This window comes from Pan paniscus, chromosome 14 (assembly GCF_029289425.2).
Source record: "Pan paniscus chromosome 14, NHGRI_mPanPan1-v2.0_pri, whole genome shotgun sequence".
Lineage (NCBI taxonomy): Eukaryota > Metazoa > Chordata > Mammalia > Primates > Hominidae > Pan > Pan paniscus.
In genome coordinates, this window is record NC_073263.2 from 27644908 (window position 1) to 27667530 (window position 22623).

At 43.3% G+C, this 22623-nt stretch overlaps 1 protein-coding gene across 1 annotated transcript in view; it reads right to left on the reverse strand.

Annotated features, from left to right (window-relative positions):
* Positions 1–22623, reverse strand: part of FLT3 (fms related receptor tyrosine kinase 3) — a 97956-nt gene that overhangs the window by 54850 nt on the left and 20483 nt on the right. The window contains exons 2-3 of the mRNA XM_034936495.3: positions 13377–13498; positions 4705–4907 (exon numbers count right to left, since the gene is read on the reverse strand). Coding sequence (XP_034792386.1) covers positions 4705–4907; positions 13377–13498 — 325 coding nt within the window. The remainder of the gene's footprint in view (positions 1–4704; positions 4908–13376; positions 13499–22623) is intronic.

Sequence of the window (22623 nt, forward strand, 5' to 3'; positions counted from 1 at the left end):
GCAGGCGCCTGTAATCCCAGCTACTCAGGAGACTGAGGCAGGAGAACTGCTTGAACCCAGGAGGTGAAGGCTGCAGCAAGCTCAGGTCGCACCACTGCACTCCAGCCTGGGTGACAAAAGTGAAACTCCATCTCAAAAAAAAACTGAAAAAACAACAACAAAAGCACAGTAAGCTGGGTGCAGTGGCTCACACATGTAATCCCAGAACTTTGGGAGGCCAAGGCTGGCAGATCACTTGAGCCCAGGAGTTCAAGACCAGCCTGGGCCACATAGTGAGACCCTACCTCTATTTTTTAAAAATTAAAAAACAAAAAAACAAAAAAACGGCCAGGTACAGTGGCTCACGCCTGTAATCCCAGCACTTTGGGAGGCCGAGATGGGTGGATCACCTGAGCTCAGGAGTTCGAGACCAGCCTGGCTAACATGGTGAAACCTGTTTCTACTAAAAATACAAAAAATTAGCTGGGCGTGGTGGCGCCCACCTGTCATCCCAGCTACTCAGGAGACCGAGGCAGGAGAATCGCTTGAACCCGGGAGGCGGAGGTTGCAGTGAGCCAAGATCACACCATTGCACTCCAGCTTGGGCAACAAGAGCGAAACTCTGTCTCGAAAAAAAAAAAATTAAAAAAAACCCTCCCACACACAGTGTTGGTGATACAGTCCCTTTAGCAGTGGCATGCCATTTCCTTCCATAAGAAAGCACCCTCCGTGATCACATGTGCCCAAGTCACCTGGTCACCAGCCTCAGCCTCAGTTTCCCATTCACAGAACACTGAGATTAAAAAAAAAAAATTCTCCTAGTTTGTGCCTTTCTCTGTCTAACTGAAAGAACTCAAGCAAAATCTGACAAAAGGCATGTTCCTATAGAGTCATAATTACACTGAATATCACTTAGATGTAAAGAGAAAGATGTCTCAGTGTCAGTATTTTTAACTTTTCAGATAATCAGTAAACATAAATTGGGTTACGGGCATTCTCTTCCGAGAGATAACTATGATGTGTATTTGGTGCTATCCTCTCTCTTTAAAGCTGACAGTCCTCCTAGCACTTTGTTGAGTGATGCTGGATTTAAATTCACACTTTCTGGCCAGGCATGGTGGCTCATGCCTGTAATCCCAGCACTTTGGGAGGCCGAAGTGGGTGGATCACCTGAGGTCGGGAGTTCAAGACCAGCCTGACCAACATGGAGAAACCCTGTCTACTAAAAATACAAAATTAGCTGGGTGGGGTGGCGCATGCCTGTAATCCCAGCTACTCAGGAGGCTGAGGCAGGAGAATTGCTTGAACCCGGGAGGCGGAGGTTGCGGTGAGCCAAGATCATGCCATTGCACTCCAGCCTGGGCAACAAGATTGAAACTCCATCTCAAAAAATAAAATAAAATAAAATAATAAAATAAGTTCACACTTTCTGACCTTTAGACCCTTAACTGTGCAAAGTGTAGTCTTTCTCTAACAGTGTTAGCATCAGCTGGGAGTTGACAAAGATGCAGAATCTCAGGTCCCACTGAGACCTACTCATCAGAATCTGCATTTTAAACAAGATCTCCAGGCAATCCAAATACAGGTTATATTCGAGAAGCCCTGCTTTAAAGCAGCAAGCAGGTTCAATAGTACATGGGCCTGCATTCTTAAACACAGTCAATTAGTAGGATATATACTTGATTTGCTTCTGCAGATCTATTTTGATGATATGCTTTTTTTCTCTGAACCATTCGCCTGGCGTGAGCCACCACGTCTGCAGTCGCAGCAGTTTGGGAGGCGAGGTAGGAGGATCGCTTGAGGCCATGAGTTCAAGACTAACCTGGGCAACATATTGAGATGCCTTCCCAATAAAAAGAAAAAATGTAGCTGGCACTGTGGCTCACGCCTGTAATCCCAGCACATTTGCAGCCAAAAAACAAGAAGTGAGTAATACAATCGCAAAAGAGGAAAGGAAAATGAATGCGTTCCAAGATTTAGAACTCAACTTCAGAACTATACTCACTGTCCTGCAAATCACTTAAGAGAAGAATGTATTTGACCCTAAAAACAAATACAAATAACTGGTACAAGTTGATCACAGAGACGTTCTCCAAGACCCTATCAAGGGGCCTGATACCCCTTGCAGGCCATTTGGGTACTGTTTACTACATAGTTCCTGGAAAGCGCGTGCCTTCTCTACACCTAAGGGACAACAGGACAGCCACAAGAATGTAAAAGAAAGGCTGCGTTAAGAGGGCATTTAATTGACCTATGTCCTTTGCCCCATCTCATTTCAGCAAGAGGACAAGGACAGCAGGGGGCAGCAATCAGCATAGAGCTATACAGGGTTAGGACATTACCCACACATCTTGGCTAAGACATTTTTCTGGATGAGATCGATGTTCCTCACAGACAGATCAATGTCTTACTAAATAATCTGTAGATAGCACATAACATTGCGATTCTGCTTATCATATTGTGAAACAAAATAGATAAGATCAAATGTTCTTTTCCCAAGCATTTCCCAAGAATAAATTTCCTTTAAAAAAAATTTTTTTTTAAATAATTTCTTGGCTGGATGCTGTGGCTCATGCCTGTAATCCCAGCACTTTGGGAGGCCGAGGTGGGCAGATCAAGAGGTCAAAAGACGGAGACCATCCTGTCCAACATGGTGAAACCCCACCACTATTAAAAATACAAACATTAGCTGGGCGTGGTGGCAGGTGCCTGTAATCCCAGCTACTCGGGAGGCTGAGGCAGGAGAATTGCTTGAACCCAGGAGGAGGAGGTTGCAGTGAGCCAAGATCACGCCACTGCACTCCAGCCTGGCAATAGAGCAAGACTCCGCCTCAATAAATAAATAAATAAATTTTAAAAAGAAATTTCTTGCTACACTAACAAGAATGAAATGAAAACTTTCTAAATTTTATCTTTAACATGATATCCAACTAAAAAACAAGACACTTAAAAAATCCCAAATAGACCCAGTGTGGTGGCTCACGCCTGTAATCCCAGCACTTTGGGAGGCTGAGGCGAGTGGATCACCTGAGGTCAGGAGTTTGAGATCAGACTGGCCAACATGATGAAACCCTGTCTCTACTAAAAATACAAAAAAAAAAAAAAAAAAAGAAAAGAAAAAACATTAGCCAGGAATGGTGGTGGGTGCTTGTAATCCCAGCTACTCAGGAGGCTGAGGCACGAGAATTGCTTGCAGCTGGGAGGCAGAGGTTGCAGTGAGCTGAGATCGTGCCACTGCACTCCATCCTGGGAGACAGAGCAAAACTCTGCCTCAAAAAAAAAAAAATCTTAATTGTAAATAAGGTAAAAATATATAAAAAAAAAAAAAGAAAGAAAAAGGAAAAAAAATCCTAGATATTCTTTTCACTATTTGTTTTACATTTTGCCAGCCACTCACTGCTTTCTATATACTTATATATGTGTCTGTGTGTATAGGTTTAACTTAATAGACTTAACTTGTTTCTTTTTTTCTTTTTTTTGAGACGGAGTCTCACTCTTGTCTCTCAGGTTGGAGTGCAGTGGCGTGACATCGGCTCACCGAACATCCCCCTCCGGGCTTCAAGCTATTCTCCTGCCTCAGCCTCCCAAGTAGCTGGGATTACAGGCCCGCACCACTACGCCGGGCTAATTTTTTTATTTTTAGTAGAGATGGGGTTTCATCATGTTGTCCAGGCTGGTCTCGAACTCCTGACCTCAGGTGATCCTCCCACCTCGGCCTCCCAAAGTGCTGGGATTACAGGCATGAGCCACTGCACCCAACCAACTTTACTTTTTAGAGAGTTTTAGACTTACAGGAAAATTGAGCAGAAGACACAGAAAGATGCCATATATGCCCTTCCCTCCACACACAGTTTCCCTTATTATTAACATCTTGCATAGGTGTGATATGTTTGTTACAATTGATGAACCAATTTTAAAGTTCATAGTTTGGGCCGGGCACGGTGGCTCACGCCTGTAATCCCAATACTTTGGGAGGCCGAGGTGGGAGGATCATCTGAGGTCAGGAGTTCGAGGCCAGCCTGGCCAACATGGTGAAACCCCATCTCTACTAAAAATACAAAAATTAGCTGGATGTGGTGGTGTGCGCCTGTGATCCCCGCTATTAAGGAGGCTAAGACAGGAGAATTACTTTAACCTGGGAAACAGAAGTTTCAGTGAGCCAAGATCAGGCCACTGCACTCCAGCCTGGATGACAGAGCAAGATAGTTCGCATTAGGGTTCATTTTTTGTGTTATACATCCTATGAGATTTGACAGATATATAATGTCATGTATTGATGCCCTAACTGTATTTTTAGTTCATTATTTCACTGAAGATAAGAGTTACAAAAAACAGGCCTAGGCCAGGCGCAGTGGCTCACACCTGTAATCCCAGTACTTTCGAAGGCTGAGGTGGGTGGGTCACTTAAACCCAGGAGCTCAAGACCAGCCTTGGCAACATGGTGAAAAACTATGGTGCCTAGAAAAAATTTAAAAAATTAGCTGGGTGTGGTGGCACGCGCCTGTAGTCCCAGCTACTTGGGAGGACTGGGGTGGGGGAATTACTTGAGCTTGGAAGGTCGAGGCTACAGTGAGCCAAGATTGTGCCACTGTACTCCAGCCTGGGTGACAGAGAGAGACCCTGACTCGCAAAAAAAAAAAAGGTTTACAATAAACATGAACAGAAACTTGAAACAAAATTCCAAATGAATCACATTTTATGTCAAGAAGGTATTCCTCCACTTACCTGTTTTGTAAATCAAAATGTGGCTGGCAATTCAGGGAGCTGTGCTTAAAGACCCAGAGACAGGAAATGTTCCCTGGGGCGTCGACCAGCACTTGCAGTGTGATGGAAGCAGATACATCCACTTCCACAGCGGCAGCTTCGTACACTGTCCCTGAGCTCTGGGGTCTCAACGCACACCCGAGGTCTTCCGGGGATTCTGATACCTACATTGCAGATAGAACAAAGTGAATTCATGAAAACTGCAGGTCTAAGGCCTCCCCTTCTTCACATCAAAACTTTATCAAACATATGCATGCTGACACACTGCACGCAACACCCACACAAGCTGGAACCCACTGAGAACACGTTGCCGACTGAAGGTCCTATTAATTATAATTCTCTAAAGAAAAGATAAATTAACACTGGGCTGCATTTCTAAAATGTTGTACGGACTGTCATGGTGTGTGTCCCCCTACCTCTGCAAGTTCATATGTTGAAGTCCTAACCCTCAAATGCAACTTTATTTGGAGATGTTCTTTACAGCGGTAATCAAGTTAAAATGGGTCATTAGGGTGGGCCTAAATCCAGTATGACTCGTGTCCTTATAAGAAGAGGAGGCAGGGCACGGTGGCTCACACCTGCAATCCTAGCACTTTGGGACGCGGAGGCAGGCAGATCACTTGAAGTCAGGAATTCAAGACCAGCCTGGCCAACATGGTGAAACCCTATGTCTACTAAAAATACAAATAATTAGCTGGAAGTGGTGGTTGGCACCTGTAAACCCAGCTCCTCGGGAGGCTGAGGCAGGAGAATGGCTTGAACATGGGAGGCAGCGGTTGCAGCAAGCTGAGATCGCGCCACTGCACTCCAGACTGGGCAACAGAGTGAGACTCTGTCTCAAAAAAAAAAAAAAGAGGAGATTTGAAGGCAGATACACAGACAGTAAGAACACCATGTGAACAGAAAGACAGCCATCTTCCAACCAAGGAGAGAGGCCTGGAGCAGATTCTTGCTCACTGCCCTTAGAAGGAACCAACCCTGCTGACACCTTAATTTTGGACTTCTAGCTTCCAGAATTGTGAAATAATAAATTTCTGTTGGTTTAAGTTGCCCAGTCTGTGGTAGTTTGTTGTATCACCCCTAGCAAACTAATCAGACCGTAATTATAAAATCTATAATATATAGGTAAATATCTTTGTGATTGTTGGTATATAGATAAAAATTTATAAAGCGATGGTAAATTGGTATCTGTGTTAGAGGAAATTTAAAAACCAAATTTTCTGGGCAGATGTCCCCACAGCCACACTGCCACCACACCTCTTGCCTGCTTTAAATAATTGAGATATATTAGGCCAGGCGCCATGGCTCACGCCTGTAATTCCAGCACTTTGGGAGGCTGAAGTGGGCAGATCACTTGAGGTCAGGAGTTCGAGACCAGCCTGGCCAACATGGTGAAACCCCATCTCTACTGAAAATACAAAAAATTAGCTGGGTGTGGTGGTAGGCGCCTGTAATCCCAGCTACTCAGGAGGCTGAGGCAGGAGAATCACTTGAACCCGGGAGATGGAGGTTGCAATGAGCCTAGATCCCGCCAATGCACTCCAGCCTGGGGGACGGAGTCAGACTCTGTCTCAAAAAATTAATTAATTAATTAATTAAGATATATTGAGAGCAGGGTTTGGAGCAGCTTCTGCTGTGGAGTCCCCCACCTCCTATCTCCTTTACATGGCTGAACACAGCATGCACACATGCACACACATGAGCACACACATATTTCTTCAGGTGAAGAGCAGGGTAGCTCTTCTGCTACCAGTCAAAAACCATATTTCTGGTCTTATTTGTTCACTTAGTAAGTATATGATAAGTGCAAGACTATCTGCTGAGTACTATGAGACTAGAAAAAAAAAAAAGACTAATCTTGCCCTTAAAGAGTTTGAGTCTCCTAGGAATAAATAAGTAAAACACAGGAGAAATACAAGTGTCCCATAAAAAGATACCAAATACTTTGAAATGTAAATTGTAAGTGCCCTGGAACTTCAAAGGAGGGAGAAGAGATTTCTAAGCCGGATGTTTAAGTTTTTCACCCAAGTCCAGTAATTGAGCTGGATCATAAAAGATGGGCACAAGATAAAGTAAAAAATAATAGACAAGTCAAGCATGGTGGTACATGCCTGTAGTTCCAGCTACTCAGGAGGCTGAGGTGGAAGGATCACTTGAGCCCAGGAGTTCAAGTCCAGCCTGGAGAACATAGCAAGACCCCGTCCCAAAACAAAAAAACCCAGCTGATATACTAGAAGAAAATATGCCAACATATATTACAAGTAAAGGGCGAATACCCCTAATATAAAAAGAACCTTTGAAAATTGAGGGACACAGAACCAAAACACAGTAGAAAACTGGGAAAAAGAATTGAATACACAATTCAAGAAAAAAGATATAAAGAATGGCCCTCAGCCAGGGGCGGTGGCTCACTCCTGAAATCCCAGCACTTTGGGAGGCCAAGGTGGGCGGATCACAAGGTCAGGAGTTCGAGACCAGCCTGGCCAAGATGGTGAGACCCTGTCTGTACTAAAAATACAAAAATTAGCTGAGTGTGGTGGCAGGCACCTGTAATCCCAGCTACTTGGGAGGCTGAGGCAGAGAACTGCTTGAACCTGGGAGGCAGAGGCTGCAGTGAGCCAAGATGGCACTACTGTACTCCAGCCTGGGCGACAGAGTGAGACTCCATCTCAAAAAAAGAAAAAAAAGAATGGCCCTCAAGCATATGAGAAAATATTAAACCTACTTATAATTAGAAATCCGTAAGTTAAAACAAGACTAATATATCACTTCTCCTCTATCAGACTGGCAAAAAATTAAAAAATATGACAACACATTTTGTCAGTGAGGCCATGGGGAAACAGTTTTCTCCTGCATTGCTGGGGGAACACACCCTGCACAACCCTTCTGGAGAAGAATTTGGCAATACCTAATAAAACTTGCGATTCACTCGCCATTTGAGCCAGCAATCTCACTTCTGGGAATAAGCACACCTCTAGCAATTAATTGCAGCACAATTCATAATTGCAAAATACTGAAAACAACCTAAATGCTCGTACATAGGAGAGTGGTTGAACAAATTATGGTACATCCACACCAGGGGGTACTATGTAGCTATAAAAAAGAATGAAGACAACCTCTAAGAACTGATTTGCAATGATTTCCTGGATGTACTGTTAAGTGAAGAAAGCTAGGTGCAAAAAGTATCTACCTTCAAGTATGCTATGCTATGTAAGAAAGAGGAGAATATAAGGAAATATATATGTATCTGGTCACTTGTGCACAATAAATACTGGAATAATAGCAAAACATCTAAAGGGACTGGTTAATTACAGGGATATGTAGAAAGAGGGTGGAAACTTGTCAGTAGGAGTGAGGAGACAGTGATACTTCTCTGAGTATACTGTTTCACACTGTTTTGACTTTTAGGACAAGAGTCATGTCATGTCTCAAAAAACAAGTAATTAAACCAACCAGGAGGGTCAGGCACAGTGGCTCATGCCTGTAATCCCAGGATTTTGTGAGGCCAAGGCAAGAGGATCACTTGAGCCCAGGAGTTCAAGATCAGCCTGGGCAACAAAGTGAGACCCCATCTCTACAAAAAATTAAAAAATTAGCCAGGCGTGGTGGTGCATGCCTGTGGTCCTTGCTACCCGGGAGGCTGAGGCAGGAGGATTGCTTGAGCCTAGGAGGTTGAGGCTGAAGTGAGCTATGTTTGTGTCACTGCACTCCAGCCTGGACAACGGAGCGAGATCTTGTCTCAAGGTAATAATCATCATCATCATCATCATCATCATCATCATCATCATCATCCAGGTGTGGTGGCTCACGCCTGTAATCCCAGCACTTTGGGAGGCTGAGGCAGGAGGATTGCTTGAGCCTAGGAGGTTGAGGCTGAAGTGAGCTATGTTTGTGTCACTGCACTCCAGCCTGGACAACGGAGGGAGATCTTGTCTCAAAGTAATAATAATAATAATAATAATAATAATAATAATAATAATAATAATCCAGGTGTGGTGGCTCACGCCTGTAATCCCAGCACTTTGGGAGGCCGAGGCAGGCAGATTGCTTGAGTCCAGGAGTTCGAGACCAGCCTTGGCAACATGGTGTAACCCTGTCTCTAGTAAAAGAATATATAATAAATAAAATAAATAAATAAACCAACTAGAATATGTGAAATGAGGGGGCTGGAAGAAATATCAAGACAGAATATGAACCAAATTAATTCAATTGTATCACAAATAAATAATAAAACCATAGTGAAGGGGATGGGAAAGAAAGGAACTAACCTAAGTAACTTCAGAAAATAATACTTTGGATCCCTTAAGGCTAAAGACAAAAAACACTGTACACAAATACTGTCCTTTAGTTAGTAAATCTATTTCTCATCAGGGTATGGGTTAGTAATTCTAAAATTAGATTATCTATATATTGTATTTCCAGGCTCTGCCTGCCGAGAGGGCCTAGAAGCAATGATATCCCAGCAGCAATGGGCACACCCAACTCTCAGATCTTGGTTCCTAAATACTACCCCCCAAAGAAGCCAGTGCTCTTTGGAGAAGTGCTGAATTCCAGGGCTAAGGCAAGAAAAGAAAAATACAAGATGAACCTGAACTATCTGGTAGTGTGTCAAAAATTAAGGAAGGGCTTGGAAAAAGATGAGGAGATGTTGAAAGGACACAGGAGCAAAACTGAAGTAGCTCCCAATGGCCAAAGCTGGAAGAATTTGAGCAACAAAATAAATAATGATTGTATTGGGTTACAACCCAGAGGATAAAATAAATATTCATGGGCCTCTACTGATATAAATAAAAAATTGAATAAATACATAAATAAAATGAGGGGAAAGGGACAGTGCTTCCTTACAAAACATTCCAATTAACATAGAGGGAATGTAGGAAAAAGAAAAGCACCATTAGGCAAACACCACCATAATAATGGTAGGCAAGATCCACCAATGGGTGCTAAAATCAGTAGGTGAAAATTAAAGAAGGAACAGGATATTTGCATCCCCTCCAAGACACTTATTAATTATAAGTGAAGAAAATAGTAACTTTGCAGTGGGGACACCTGGCATGCACCATCTAAATCTAATGATCAAGGTTCACATCTTCATAATGACACCAAATGACTTCCTGTCACTCTGAATATGATGCTCTGGGAAGGGCACGCTCCTGGGAAATTCTTGCCAGAAATCCATAATCTCGTTCTTGTTGCCAGGCTGGAGTGCAATGCATGATTTCGGCTCACCGCAACCTCCGCCTCTGGGGTTCAAGCGATTCTCCTGCCTCAGCCTCTTGAGTAGCTGGGATTACAGGCATGCGCCACCACGCCTGGTTTATTTTGTATTTTTAGCAGAGACGGAATTTCTCCATGTTGGCCAGGCTGGTCTCGAACTCCCGACCTCAGGTGATCCACCTGCCTGGGCCTCCCAAAATGCTGGGATTACAGGCATGAGCCACCGTGCCCAGCCCCTGTAAAAAGTTTTTAAAAATTAAAGCTGGGTACAATCCACAATCTGGATAGACAAATCTGCGGGCTTCAGAGGAGAGAGAATAGCATGATAAATGCACAGTACAGAGGTGGTGGGCTCCACCGCTGGCAGTCCGGGAATAGCTTGAGCCAGGCTGACCAGGAGCCCAGGGATGTTCTTGAAGGCCAGGCCACGTTCTTCACCACCTGGCAGAGCTGAGTCCCACAGAGCCATGAAGGCACTGGAATTTAAGAGACTGTGATATCTCAAACTCACAATGTTAAAAAAAAAATACAACTTTTGTAATAATACTGAAGTTCAGTCTGTTGATCTTCTTATAACAAGTATAGCTAACTAATGAGGACATGAAATCACTAACACAGTTGTTGTCTGCTTACGTAAGTAAAACAGCTGCACAAGCTGTGAAAAGTCCAGAGAAAGCACGTAAAATGATCCATCACACAAAGTCCACCATTCTTTCCCAAATCCTTGTTACAGAAAACCAACCAACAAACAAACAAATCAACAACTCATTCTCTAGAAGTACAGGGTGGGACATGGCAAATAAAGAAAATGAGCTGGCTTGTGCAGGCCACCTGCCTGAAATATGAGGTCATGATTGTCAAACACATTTGGTCAACTCCAGTAACTTCAGTTCTTCACAAACAGAAAACCCGTCATTAAACCATAGTGGAGACTTTTTGTTTTTATTATTTTTGTTTTTATTATGTTTTGTTTTGTTTTGTTTTGTTTTTTGTTTAGACTGTGCCGCAATGGCACAATATCTGTTCAGGAGGAATGTGACATTAAATGCAGCTTTGACTTTCTGGAGGAAGGGAGGTATAAATGAACCTATTTGGTAAGGAGAGATAATTTTAGAGTTATGGTGGATTTCCTGCCTATGCTCTCTAATCACTGACAGGAAAAAAAAAACAGTACATCTCACTCAGCTGCTGTGAATACTTGGTGCCTTAGTACAGTCATCTCTTAAAAGCAAATTTGAAGAATATGGAATAGTTGGTGATATGGTTTGGATGTGTGTCCCCTCCAAAGCTCATGTTGAAACGCGATTCCCAGCCGGGTGCAGTGAGTGGCTCATGCCTGTAATCCCAGCACTTTGGGAGGCCAAGGTGGGCGGATCACCTGAGGTCAGGAGTTCGAGACCCATCTGGCTAACATGGCAAAACCCGTCTCTACAAAAAAAAAATCTACGATATATATCATATATATATATGAGATATATATCAGCCAGTAGCAGTGGCTCATGCCTGTAATCCCAACACTTTGGGAGGCCAAGGCAGGCTGGAGTGCAGTGGCACAATCTTGGCTCACTGCAACCTCCACCTCCCTGGCTCAGATGATCCTCCGGCCTCAGCCTCACAAGTAGCTGGGACCACAGGCGCACACTACCATGGCTGGTTAATTTTTTTGTTGTTGTTGTATTTTTGATAGTCACGGGGTTTCACCATGTTCCTCAGGCTGGTCTCAAACTCCTGAGCTCAAGCGATCCACCCACCTTGGCCTCCCAAAGTGCTGGGATTACAGGTGTGAGCTACTGTACCTGGCTGATTTCTACTATTTTCAGTTCTCCATCACTTAAGCTTCCCTTGAGTAAATTTACTAAATATATGTTTTTAAAATAGAGGGGTAGGAATAGCACAAGAGAGGGGGTAATGAAAAACAAGACGAATAGCGTAAAAGAGAGGAGTCATGAAAAACAAAGTCGGAACTTGAAGGAGCCAGAGCCAGATTACTGAGCAATCTTGGTATCAGTCTAAGTAATGGGAAATCATGGAGGGTTCAGAGCCAGGCAGTGAAGGATGTGCCTGCTTCAGGGAGGCTAGCCCAGCAGCTACCTCTGAGATGAACTGTAGCAGCAAGAGGCCACTTAGGATATCACTGTGATTATGAGGGAGTTAACAAGGGCTTGACTTAGGGAAGTGGCAGTGAGACTAGAGAATATGAGATGATTATATGAGAACTCCTAAAGGGGATCGACAACACTTGGTAACTGACCAAATGTGAAAGTAATAGAAAGAAAGTAGTCCAAAATGATGCTGAGCTTTCAAGCCTGGGAACTAAACAGGGATATAAACAGAAATCAATTAATACAAGAATAAGAGCAGGCTTGGGGAAATAGAAATGAAATAAAATAAATGACGTAGGTGGATTTTGATGTGCAAATGGAAAATCTACCTATATACTGGGGGCAGCTGGAAGTGAGAGATTCAGGCTTGGAAGAAAAGCCTGGATTCTCTTTAAGGAGAAAAGGAAATACAGTCAGCCCTCTGTAACCATGGGTTCCGCATCCATGGATACAACCAACCACAGATTGAAAATATTCCGAAAAAAATGGGGTTGCATTTGTACTGAACATGTACCGACTTTTTTCCCTTGTCATCATTATTCCCTAAACAATAGGGTATAATAACTATTCACATAGTTGTTTAGGTATTATAAAGCATTTGCATCATATTAGGTATTATAAGTAATCTAGAGATAATTTTAAAAGTATACAGGAGGGTCAAGCATGTTGGCTCAGGACTGTAATCCCAGCACTTTGGGAGGCTTAGGTGGGAGGATCAGTTGAGCCCAGGAGTTCAAGATCAGCCTGGGCAACACAGTGGGACGCCATCTTTGCAAAAAATAAAAAAAATTAGCCAGGTGTGGTGGCATGTGCCTTTAGTCCCAGCTAGTTGGGAGGTTGAAGTGGGAGGATTGCTTGAGCCCGGGAGGGCGAGGCTGCAGTGAGCTATGATCATGCCACTATACTCCAGCCTGGTCAACAGAATGAGACTGTCTCAAAAATATACAGAATCTGCATAGGTTACATGCAAATACCAAGCCATTTTATATCAGGTACTTGAGTATCCATGGATTTTGGTATTAGTGAGAGTCTTGGAACCATCCCCCCTGTATACCAAGGGACGACTCTACTCATTACTTCATGCTAGTTATCAATCAGTGTCCTTCCTAAATCCTCATATGAAGAATACGGTTCTTGAAGGAATGGAGTGCCAGGGAGCTAGGAGTATAGATGCTCTGTTGGTACCAGATGTGAGGACATAATACACTTAAATACATAAAGAGAAGCCCATTTAGCCATGGTAGGCTTCAATAACTTACAAATTACGTTCTCTAGAGAAAAACAGCTAAAGGTATAATTTTAATGTTACTTTACCATGGGATATGATGATGACTTCCCCACTGATGAATCATTGTTCTTATGATTGATTAAAACACACTTGATCACAGGCAGATCTTGATTTGTAATAGTCCCAAATATCATTGCAGAAAAAACAACTGTAAAACAAAATAAAAATGATAATGTTGATACATGCACACCTTAAAAAGAAAACATGCATTTATCTTGCAACCAAACAACAAAACAAAGTGTAATCAGAGGAAATTGGCCACTATGAAAGTATGTAGGAAATTCGATTTTATGCAAGTTTAGTCTAGTTTAAATCAGGAGCAGAGATACTTAGAGCAGGGCTGTCCAATAAAACAGTCTGCAGTGATGGACATGTTCTATGCCTGTGCTGTCTAATATGGTAGCGACTAGCTACATGTGGCTCTTAAGCTTTTGAAATGAGGCTAGTTTGAGGAAATGATTATTTGTATACATGATTTGTGTGTGTGTGTGTGTGCACTTTTTGTTGTATATAGATTTCTACCTTTTTTTTTTTTTTTTTTTTTTGAGATGGAGTCTCGCTGTGTCGCCCAGGCTGGAGTGCAGTGGCGCGTTCTTGGCTCACTGCAAGCTCCGCCTCCCAGGCTCAAGTGATTCTCCTGTGTCAGCCTCCCGAGTGGCTGGGATTACAGGTGCCCATCACCGTGCCTGGTTAATTTTCTTTCTTTTTTTTTTTGTATTTTTAGTAGAGACGGGGTTTCGCCACGTTAGCCAGGCTGGTCTTGGACTCCTGACCTCAGGTGATCCACCCGCCTCTGCCTCCCAAAGTGCTGGGATTACAGGTGTAAGCCACCGTGCCCGGCCTGGTATATTCTTTTTTTCTCTATGGGTGCTTATAGAATCTTTTCTTTGAAACCACAGCACTAAAATTTTCAAAATTATGTGCCTTCCTGAGAGTCTATTTTCATCCATTGTGCTGGGTACTCAGTGGGCCTTTTCAATCTAGAAATTCATATCCCTCTGTTTGGCATTTTCTTGAATTATTTCTTTGATTCCTTCTCTCCTCTTTACTTTCTGTTTGCCCATGATTTAGATATTTTCCCCAAATGACTGACAATCTTTGACAGTCTCTTCACATATAAGAATGAAGTGCTGAGCGTCTATCCTAAGCTCTATGATGTGGCTTGTGGCCCAATCTCTGTAGGTGTATATTTAGGTCTTTTCTCACCGGCTGGTCCGACTCCCCAGAGAAGATTCTCTCTCTTGCTTGCTGCCTGTGTCCTGCGAGCTGGTCTTGGCAAGTTATACTATTGTGGGGTCCTGCAATGAAAAGCAGGCTGCTTCTCAGCTTTCTCAACCCCCAACTATAATTCAGCTTTCATCATCTGCTTCTTCTTTTTAATTTTTTTTAAGAGACAGGATCTCGCTATGTTGCACACAGTGACTTCAAACTCCTGGACTCAAGTGATCCCCCTGCCTTGGCCTCCCAAGTTGTTGGATGATAGGTGTGAGCCACTACACCCAGCTTTATCTGCTTTAAAGCTCTCAAAGTTTTACTTTCTCCTTCTCCATCCTCTTTGTCTTTATATGTTTATATCTTTGTTTCTTTGGGGGTATTAGGTATAATCGGCAAATAAAAATTGCAGTGTACATCATATATTCACAGTGTACATCATGTAATTTTCATATATATATAAATATATGTGTATTTATATATAATGTGTGTATGTATGTGTATATATTAAGTATATATACATATATATGGGCTTCTCTTTATGTATTTAAGTATATATGTACATATAAGTATACACACATATACATACACACATTGTGAAATGAATACCCCAAACAAGCTAACTAACCTATCCATCAGCTTGCATACTTATCTTTTTCTTTTTCTTTTTTGGTGATGAGAACATTTAAGATCTACTCTCTCTCGCTCTCTCTCTCTCTTTTTTTTTAATTGAGACAGAGTCTTGATCTGTTGCTGAGGCTGGAGTGCAGTGGCACGATCACTGCTCACTGCAACCTCTGTCTCCGGGGTTTGAGTGATTCTCCTGCCTCAGCCTCCCAAGTAGCTGGGATCACGGGTGTGCGCCATCATGCCCAGCTAATTTTCATGTTTTTAGTAGAGACAGCGTTCACCTTGTTGGCCAGGCTAGTCTCAAACTCCTGGCCTCAAGTGATTTAGCTGCCTTGGCCTCCCAAAGTGCTGGGATTACAGGCATGAACCACTGTGCCTGGCCAAGATCTATTCTCTTAACAAATATGCGGCCGGGTGTGGTGGCTCACACCTGTAATCCCAGCACTTTGGGAGGCCGAGGCGGGTGGATCACGAGGTCAGGAGCTCGAGACCATCCTGGCTAACGCGGTGAAACCCTGTCTCTACCTAAAAAAATACAAAAATTAGCCGGGCGTGGTGGCAGGCGCCTGCAGTCCCAGCTACTCGGGAGGCTGAGGCAGGAGAATGGCGTAAACCCGGGAGGTGGAGCTTGCAGTGAGCCAAGATCATGCCACTGCACTCCAGCCTGGGTGACAGAGTGAGACTCTGTCTCTAAAAAAAAACAACAACAACAACAAATATGCTTATCTCTTTAAAAGCATTTTTTGGCTGAGCCTGGTGGCTCATGTCTGTAATCCCAGCACTTTGGGAGGCTGAGGTGGGTGGATTGCTTAAGGCCAGGAGTTTGAGACCAGCCTGGGCAACCCAGTAAAATAATATCTCTAAAAAATTTTTTTTAATTAACTGGGCATAGTGGTGTGCGCCTACAGTCCCAGCCCAGCTACTCAGAAGGCTGAGGTGGGAAAGGATCGCTCAGGCATGGGATGTTGAGGCTGCAGTGAGATGTGATTGCACCATTGCACTCCAGCCCCTGGGTGACAGAGTGAGACCTCATCTCTGGAAAAAAAAAAAAAGCATTTTTTACTGTCACTTGAGTGGTCTGTAGATAGCGATAGGAGGTAATATATATGTTCAGCCATCTTTGTAATCTCATAATCTGAGACAGTCTCAGAAAGTAAGAACTTTTCCTGCTCCACTCTGTAATGTTTCCTCTCTAGTCTTTAAAAAAATAGTAATTTAAAAAATATTTTATAAGTATAATTAACTTATAATAAATTGTGCACATTAAAAGTATACAATTTAGTAAATTCATACATATCTACAAAACCATCACCACAATCAAAATGGTGAATTTAAGGCTGGGCATGATGCTCACACCTGTAATCCCAGTGCTTTGGGAGGCCAAGGTGGGAGGATCACTTGAGACCAGGAGTTAGAGACCAGGCTGAGAGACAGAGTGAAACCCCATCTCTACAAAAATTTGTTTTTAAAACATTAGCCAAGTGTGGTGGCACGAGCCTGAAGTCTCAGCTACTTGGGAGGCTGAAGTGGGAGGATAGCTTGAGGCCAGGGGTTTGAAGCTGCAGTGAGCTATGATCACGCCTCTGCACTCCAGCCTCGGCAAAAGAGCCAGATCCTGCCTCTAAAAAAAAAAAAAAGAAAAGAAAAAAAAGAAAACAATTTTTTTTAAAAGATAATAAAGTTACCTATCACTCGCAAAAGTTTCCTTATGAAGCTTTGATATCACGCCCTGCTACCAACCCCATTCCCCCACACCCAAGCCACCTCTGATCTATTTTCTGTAATTATAGACTGGTTTGAATTTTCTAAAATTTCATACAAATGGAATCACACAGTATGAACTGTTTTTTTATAGGGTGGGTGGTCTGGCCTCTTTCATTGTGCATTTTTTTGATATTTGTCCATACTGTAGTAGATATCAGTAGTTCATTCCTTTTAATTACCAAGTAGTAATCTGTTGTATAGATATATAACACAATTTGTTTTAATCTATTCACCTGTGGACACACATTTGGGCTGTTTCCACTTTTGCTGTTACTAATAAAGCTGCTATTTATATAAAAGTCTTAATATGGATATACACTTTCATTTCTCTTGGGTAAATACTAAGGAATTGAATGCCTAGGTTATATGGTCAGTGTATTTGTAACTTTTTAAGAAAGTGCCCAATTGTCTTCCAAAGAGGTTAGAGCTTTTATGTTCCCACTCGCAGTGTATGGAATTCCAGTTGTGTCACATCCTCGCTAACATTTGGTATGATGAGACTTTAAAATTTTGGCCTTTCTAATAAGTGTGTTGTATCTCATTGTGTTCTTATTTATTTTTATTTTTTATTTTTTGAGACAGGGTCTCACCCTCTCACTCAGGTTGGAGTATAGTGGCGTGATCACAGCTCACTGCGGCCTCGACGTCCTGGGCTCAAGCCATCCCCCCACCTTAGCTTCCCGAGTAGCTGGGACAACTGGTGCGCACCACCATACCTGGCTAATTTCTGTATTTTTGTAATTTTTGTATTTTTTGTCCAGGCTGGTCTCAAACTCCTAGGCTCAAGTTGTCTGCCCGCCTTGGGCTCCTCAAGTGCTGGGATTACAGGTGTGAGCCACTGCGCTCAGCCCTCATTGTGGTTTTAATTTGCATTTTCCTCCTGACTAATGAACACTGAACATCCATTTAGATGATGCTATTACATTCCATAACTTCTCTGGTGGTGTATCTGTTCACATCTTTTGCCCACATCTAACCTTTTTTAATGTGATTGCTCATTTTAAAAAGTATTGAGTATTTTATAATTGACAAAAATATATGCTCACGGAGTATAATGTGATGTTTTAATATATGCATACATTGTGGAATGATTAAATCAAGCTAATTAACATATACATCATTGTGGTTTTGATTTGCATTTCCCTGATGATTAGTGATGTTGAACATTTTTTCATATATTTCATATATTTCTTGGACTTGAAATGTTCCCAACACATAGAAATGATAAATATTCAAAGTGATGATTACCTCAAATACTCTGAGTTGGTCATTACACATTCTATGGAGGTCACAAAATATCGTATGTACTCCATAAATATGTAAAATATTATGTATCAATAAAAAATAGATGCATCACAAGGCCGGGCATGGTGGCTCACATCTGTAATCCCAGCACTTTGGGAGGCCGAGGTGGGCAGATCACTTGAGGTCAGGAGTTCAAGACCAGCCTGGCCAACATGGTGAAACCCTGTCTCTACTAAAAATACAAAAATTAGCCAGGTGAAGTGGCGCATGCTTGTAGTCCCAGCTACTCAGGAGGCTGAGGCAGAAGAATCACTTCAACCCAGGAGGTAGAGGTTGCAGTGAGCAGAGATCATGCCATTGCACTCTAGCCTGGGCAACAGAGTGAGGCTGTGTCTAAAAAAAAAAAAAATGGATGCATCACTTCATGTATTTATTTTTTCATGTTGAGACATCTAAAACCTACTCTCTTAGCAATTTTTGTTTTTTTTTTTGAGACAGAGTCTGACTCTGTCACCCAAGCTGGAGTACAGTGGCACCATCTCGGCTCACTGCAAACTCCACCTCCCAGGTTCCAGTGATCCTCCTGCCTCAGCCTCCCAAGTAGCTGTGATTACAGGCATGCACCACCACACCCGGCTAATTTTTTGTATTTTTAGTAGAAGTGAGGGTCCCCCATGTTGGCCAGGCTGGTCTGGAACTCCTGACCTCAAGTGATCTGTCCGCCTTGGCCTCCCAAAGTGCTGGGATTATAGGCGTGAGCCACCGCACATGCCCTTTCATAGCAATTTTCTCATATACAATGCATTTTTAAAATATGAGCACTTTGACATTTATTTATTCATCCATCCATGCAATTAACAAATATTAAGTACCTACAATGGCCCCAAAAAGAGAAAATATATTACAAAATATAATCAAATGCTGACGTTTATTTTATTTCATTTTACACAATACATTTGTAGTAGCCTTCTCCAGAGGGACAAAACCAATAGGATATATATACATATATTTCATATATTTGTATATGAAAGGGAATTTTTTAGAGAGAATTGGCTCATGTGATTACAAAGGCGAAGTTCCAGGACAAGCTGTCTGCAAGCCAGAAAATGAGAAAGAAAAGCCAGTAACGTGTCTCAGTCCAAGACCAAAAGCCTCAAAACCAAGGAAGCCAACAATGCAACCCCAGTCTGAGGCCAAAGGCCTGAGAGCCCCCAGAAGGCTGCTGGTGCAAGTGTCAGAGTCCAAGAGCCAAAGAACCTGGAGTCTGATGTCCAAAGGCAGGAGGAGAAAAGGTGTTCTACTCCAGAAGGCAGAGAGAAGGCAGTGTTTGTAGCATGAGTGAGGACTGTAACCTCAGTACTTTGGGAGGCCAAGGTGGGAGGATTGCTTGAGCCCAGGAATTCGAGACCAGCCTGGGCAACACAGTGAAACTCTGTCTCTACAAAAAATACAAAATTAGCCAGGTGTGGTAGCATGTATCTGTAGTCCCAGCTACTCAGGAAACTGAGGCAGGAAGATCACCTCAACCCAGGGAGGTCAAGGCTGCAGTGAGCTGTGATCATGCCACTGCACTTCAGCTTGGATGACAGAGTGAGACCCTGTGTCTGGGTGACAGAGCGAGAGGGAAGGAAGGAAGGAAAGAAGGAAGGGAGGGAGGGAGGGAGGGAAGAGACAGACAGAAAGGAAGGAAGGAAGGAAAAGAAAGAGAGAGAGAGAGGAAGGAAGGAAGGGAAAGAAGAAAGGAAAGAAAGAAAGAAAAAGAGAAAGAAAGAACGAGAGAGAGAGAGAGGAAGGAAGGAAGGGAAAGAAGAAAGAAAAGAAAGAAAGAAAGAAAAAGAGAAAGAAAGAACGAGAGAGAGAAAGAGAAAAGAAAGAAAGAAAAAGAAAACAAAAAGAAAAGAGAGTTTTATTTGGCTCACAGTTACATAGTGTGTGTGAGAAGCATGATGCTAGCATCTGCTTCTGGTGAGGAACTCAGGAAGCTTCATATATTAGTCCGTTTTCACACTGCTGATAAAAATATACCCAAGACTGGGAAGAAAAAGAGGTTTAATTGGATTTACAGCTCCACATGGCTGGGGAGGTTTCAGAATCATGGCAGGAGGCGAAAGGCACTTCTCACATGGTGGCAGCAAGAGAAAAATGAGGAAGAAGCAAAAGCAGAACCCCCTGATAAACCCATCAGATCTCGTGAGACTTATTCCCATCAAATCTCGTGAGACTTATTCACTATCATGAGAATAGCATGGGAAAGTCTGGCACCCATGATTCAATTACCTCCCCCTGGGTCCTTCCCACAACACGTGGGAATTCTGCGAGATACAATTCAAGTTGAGATTTGGGTGGTGACACAGTCAAACCATATCATTCTGCCCCGGCCCCTCCAAATCTCATGTCCTGACATTCCAAAATCAATCATGCCTTCCCAACAGTCCCCCGTAGTCTTAACTCATTTCAGCCTTAACCCAAATGTCCACAGTCCAAAGTCTCATCTGAGGCAAGGCAAGTCCCTTCCACCTATGAGCCTGTAAAATCAAAAGCAAGCTAGTTACTTCCTAGATACAATGGGGGTACAGGCATTGGGTAAATACAGCTGTTCCAAATGGGAGAAATTGGCCAAAACAAAGGGGTTACAGGGCCTATGCAAGTCTGAAATCCAGCGAGGCAGTCAAATTTTAAAGCTCCAAAATGATCTCTTTTGACTCCAGGTCTCACATCCAGGGCACGCTGATGCAAGAGGTGGATTCCTATGGTCTTGGGAAGCTCTGCCCCTGTGGCTTTGCAGGGTACAGCCTCCCTCCTGGCTGCTTTCATGGGCTGGCATTGTGTCTGCAGCTTTTCCAGGTACATGGTGCAAGCTGTCGGTGGATCTACCATTCTGGGGTCTGGAGGGCAGTGGCCCTCTTCTCACAGCTCCAGTAGGCAGTGCTTCAGCAGGGACTCTGTGTGGGGGCTCCGACCCCACATTTCCCTTCCGCACTGCCCTAGCAGAGGTTCTCCATGAGGACCCTGCCCCTGCAGCAAACTTTTCTCAGGGCAACCAGGCTTTTCCATACATCTTCTGAAATCTAGGCAGAGGTTCCCAAATCTCAATTCTTGACTTCTGTGCACCCGCATGCTGAACACCACGTGGAAGCTGCCAAGGCTTGTAGCTTCCACCCTCTGAAGCCACAGCCTGAGCTGTACATTGGTCCCTTTCAGCCATGGATGGAGCTGCTGGGACACAGGGCACCAAGTCCTTGGCTGCATACAGCATGGGGATCCTGGGCTCAGCCCATGAAACCACTTTTTTCTCCTGGGCCTCTGGGCCTGTGATGGGATGGGCTGCCGTGAAGGTCTCCAACATGGCCTGGAGACATTTTCCCCATGGTCTTGGGGATTAACATTAGGCTCCTTGCAACTTATGCAAATTTCTGCAGCAGCTAGAATTTCTCCCCAGAAAATGGGTTTTTCTTTTCTTTTTTTTTTTTTTTTTTTGAGATGCAGTCTCACTCTGTCACCCAGGCTGGAGTACAGTGGCACCACTTTGGCTCACCACAACCTCCGCCTCCCAGGTTCAAGCGATTCTCCTGCCTCAGCCTCCCAAGTAGCTGGGACTAAAGGTGCACGCCACCATGCCCAGATAATTTTTGTATTTTTAGTAGAGACAGGGTTTTACTGTGTTTGCTAGGCTGGTCTTGAACTCCCGACCTCATGATCCCCCCGCCTTGGCCTCCCAAAGTGCTGGGGTTACAGGCGTGAGCCACCATGCCCGGCCTGGGTTTTTCTTTTCTATTGCATAATCCCACTGCAAATTTTCCCAACTTTTATGCTCTGCTTCCCTTACAAAACTGAATGCCTTTACAAGTACTCAAGTCATCTCTTGAATGTGTTGCTGCTTAGAAATTTCTTCAGCCAGATACCCTAAATCATCTTTCTCAAGTTCAAAGTTCCACAAATCTCTAGGACAAGGGCAAAATGCCTCCAGTCTTTTTGCTAAAACATAACAAGAGTCGTCACCTTTGCTCCAGTTCCCAACAAGTTCCTCATCTCCATCAGATAGACCACCTCGGCTTGGACCTTATTGTTCGTATCACTATCAGGATTTTTGTCAAAGCCATTCAACAAGTCTTTAGGAGGTTCCAAGCTTTCCCACATTTTCCTGACTTCTTCTGAGCCCTCCAAACTGTTCCAACTTCTGCCTGTTACCCAGTTCCAAAGACACTTCCACATTTTCAGGTATCTTTTCAGCAGCACCCCACTCTACTGGTACCAATTTACTGTATTAGTCTGTTTTCATGCTGCTGATAAAAACATACCTGAGACTGGGAAGAAAAAGGGGTTTAATTGGGCTTACAGTTCCACATGGCTGGGAGGCTTCAAAATCATGGTGGGAGGTGAAAGGCACTTCTTACATGGTGGCAGCAAGAGAAAAATGTGGAA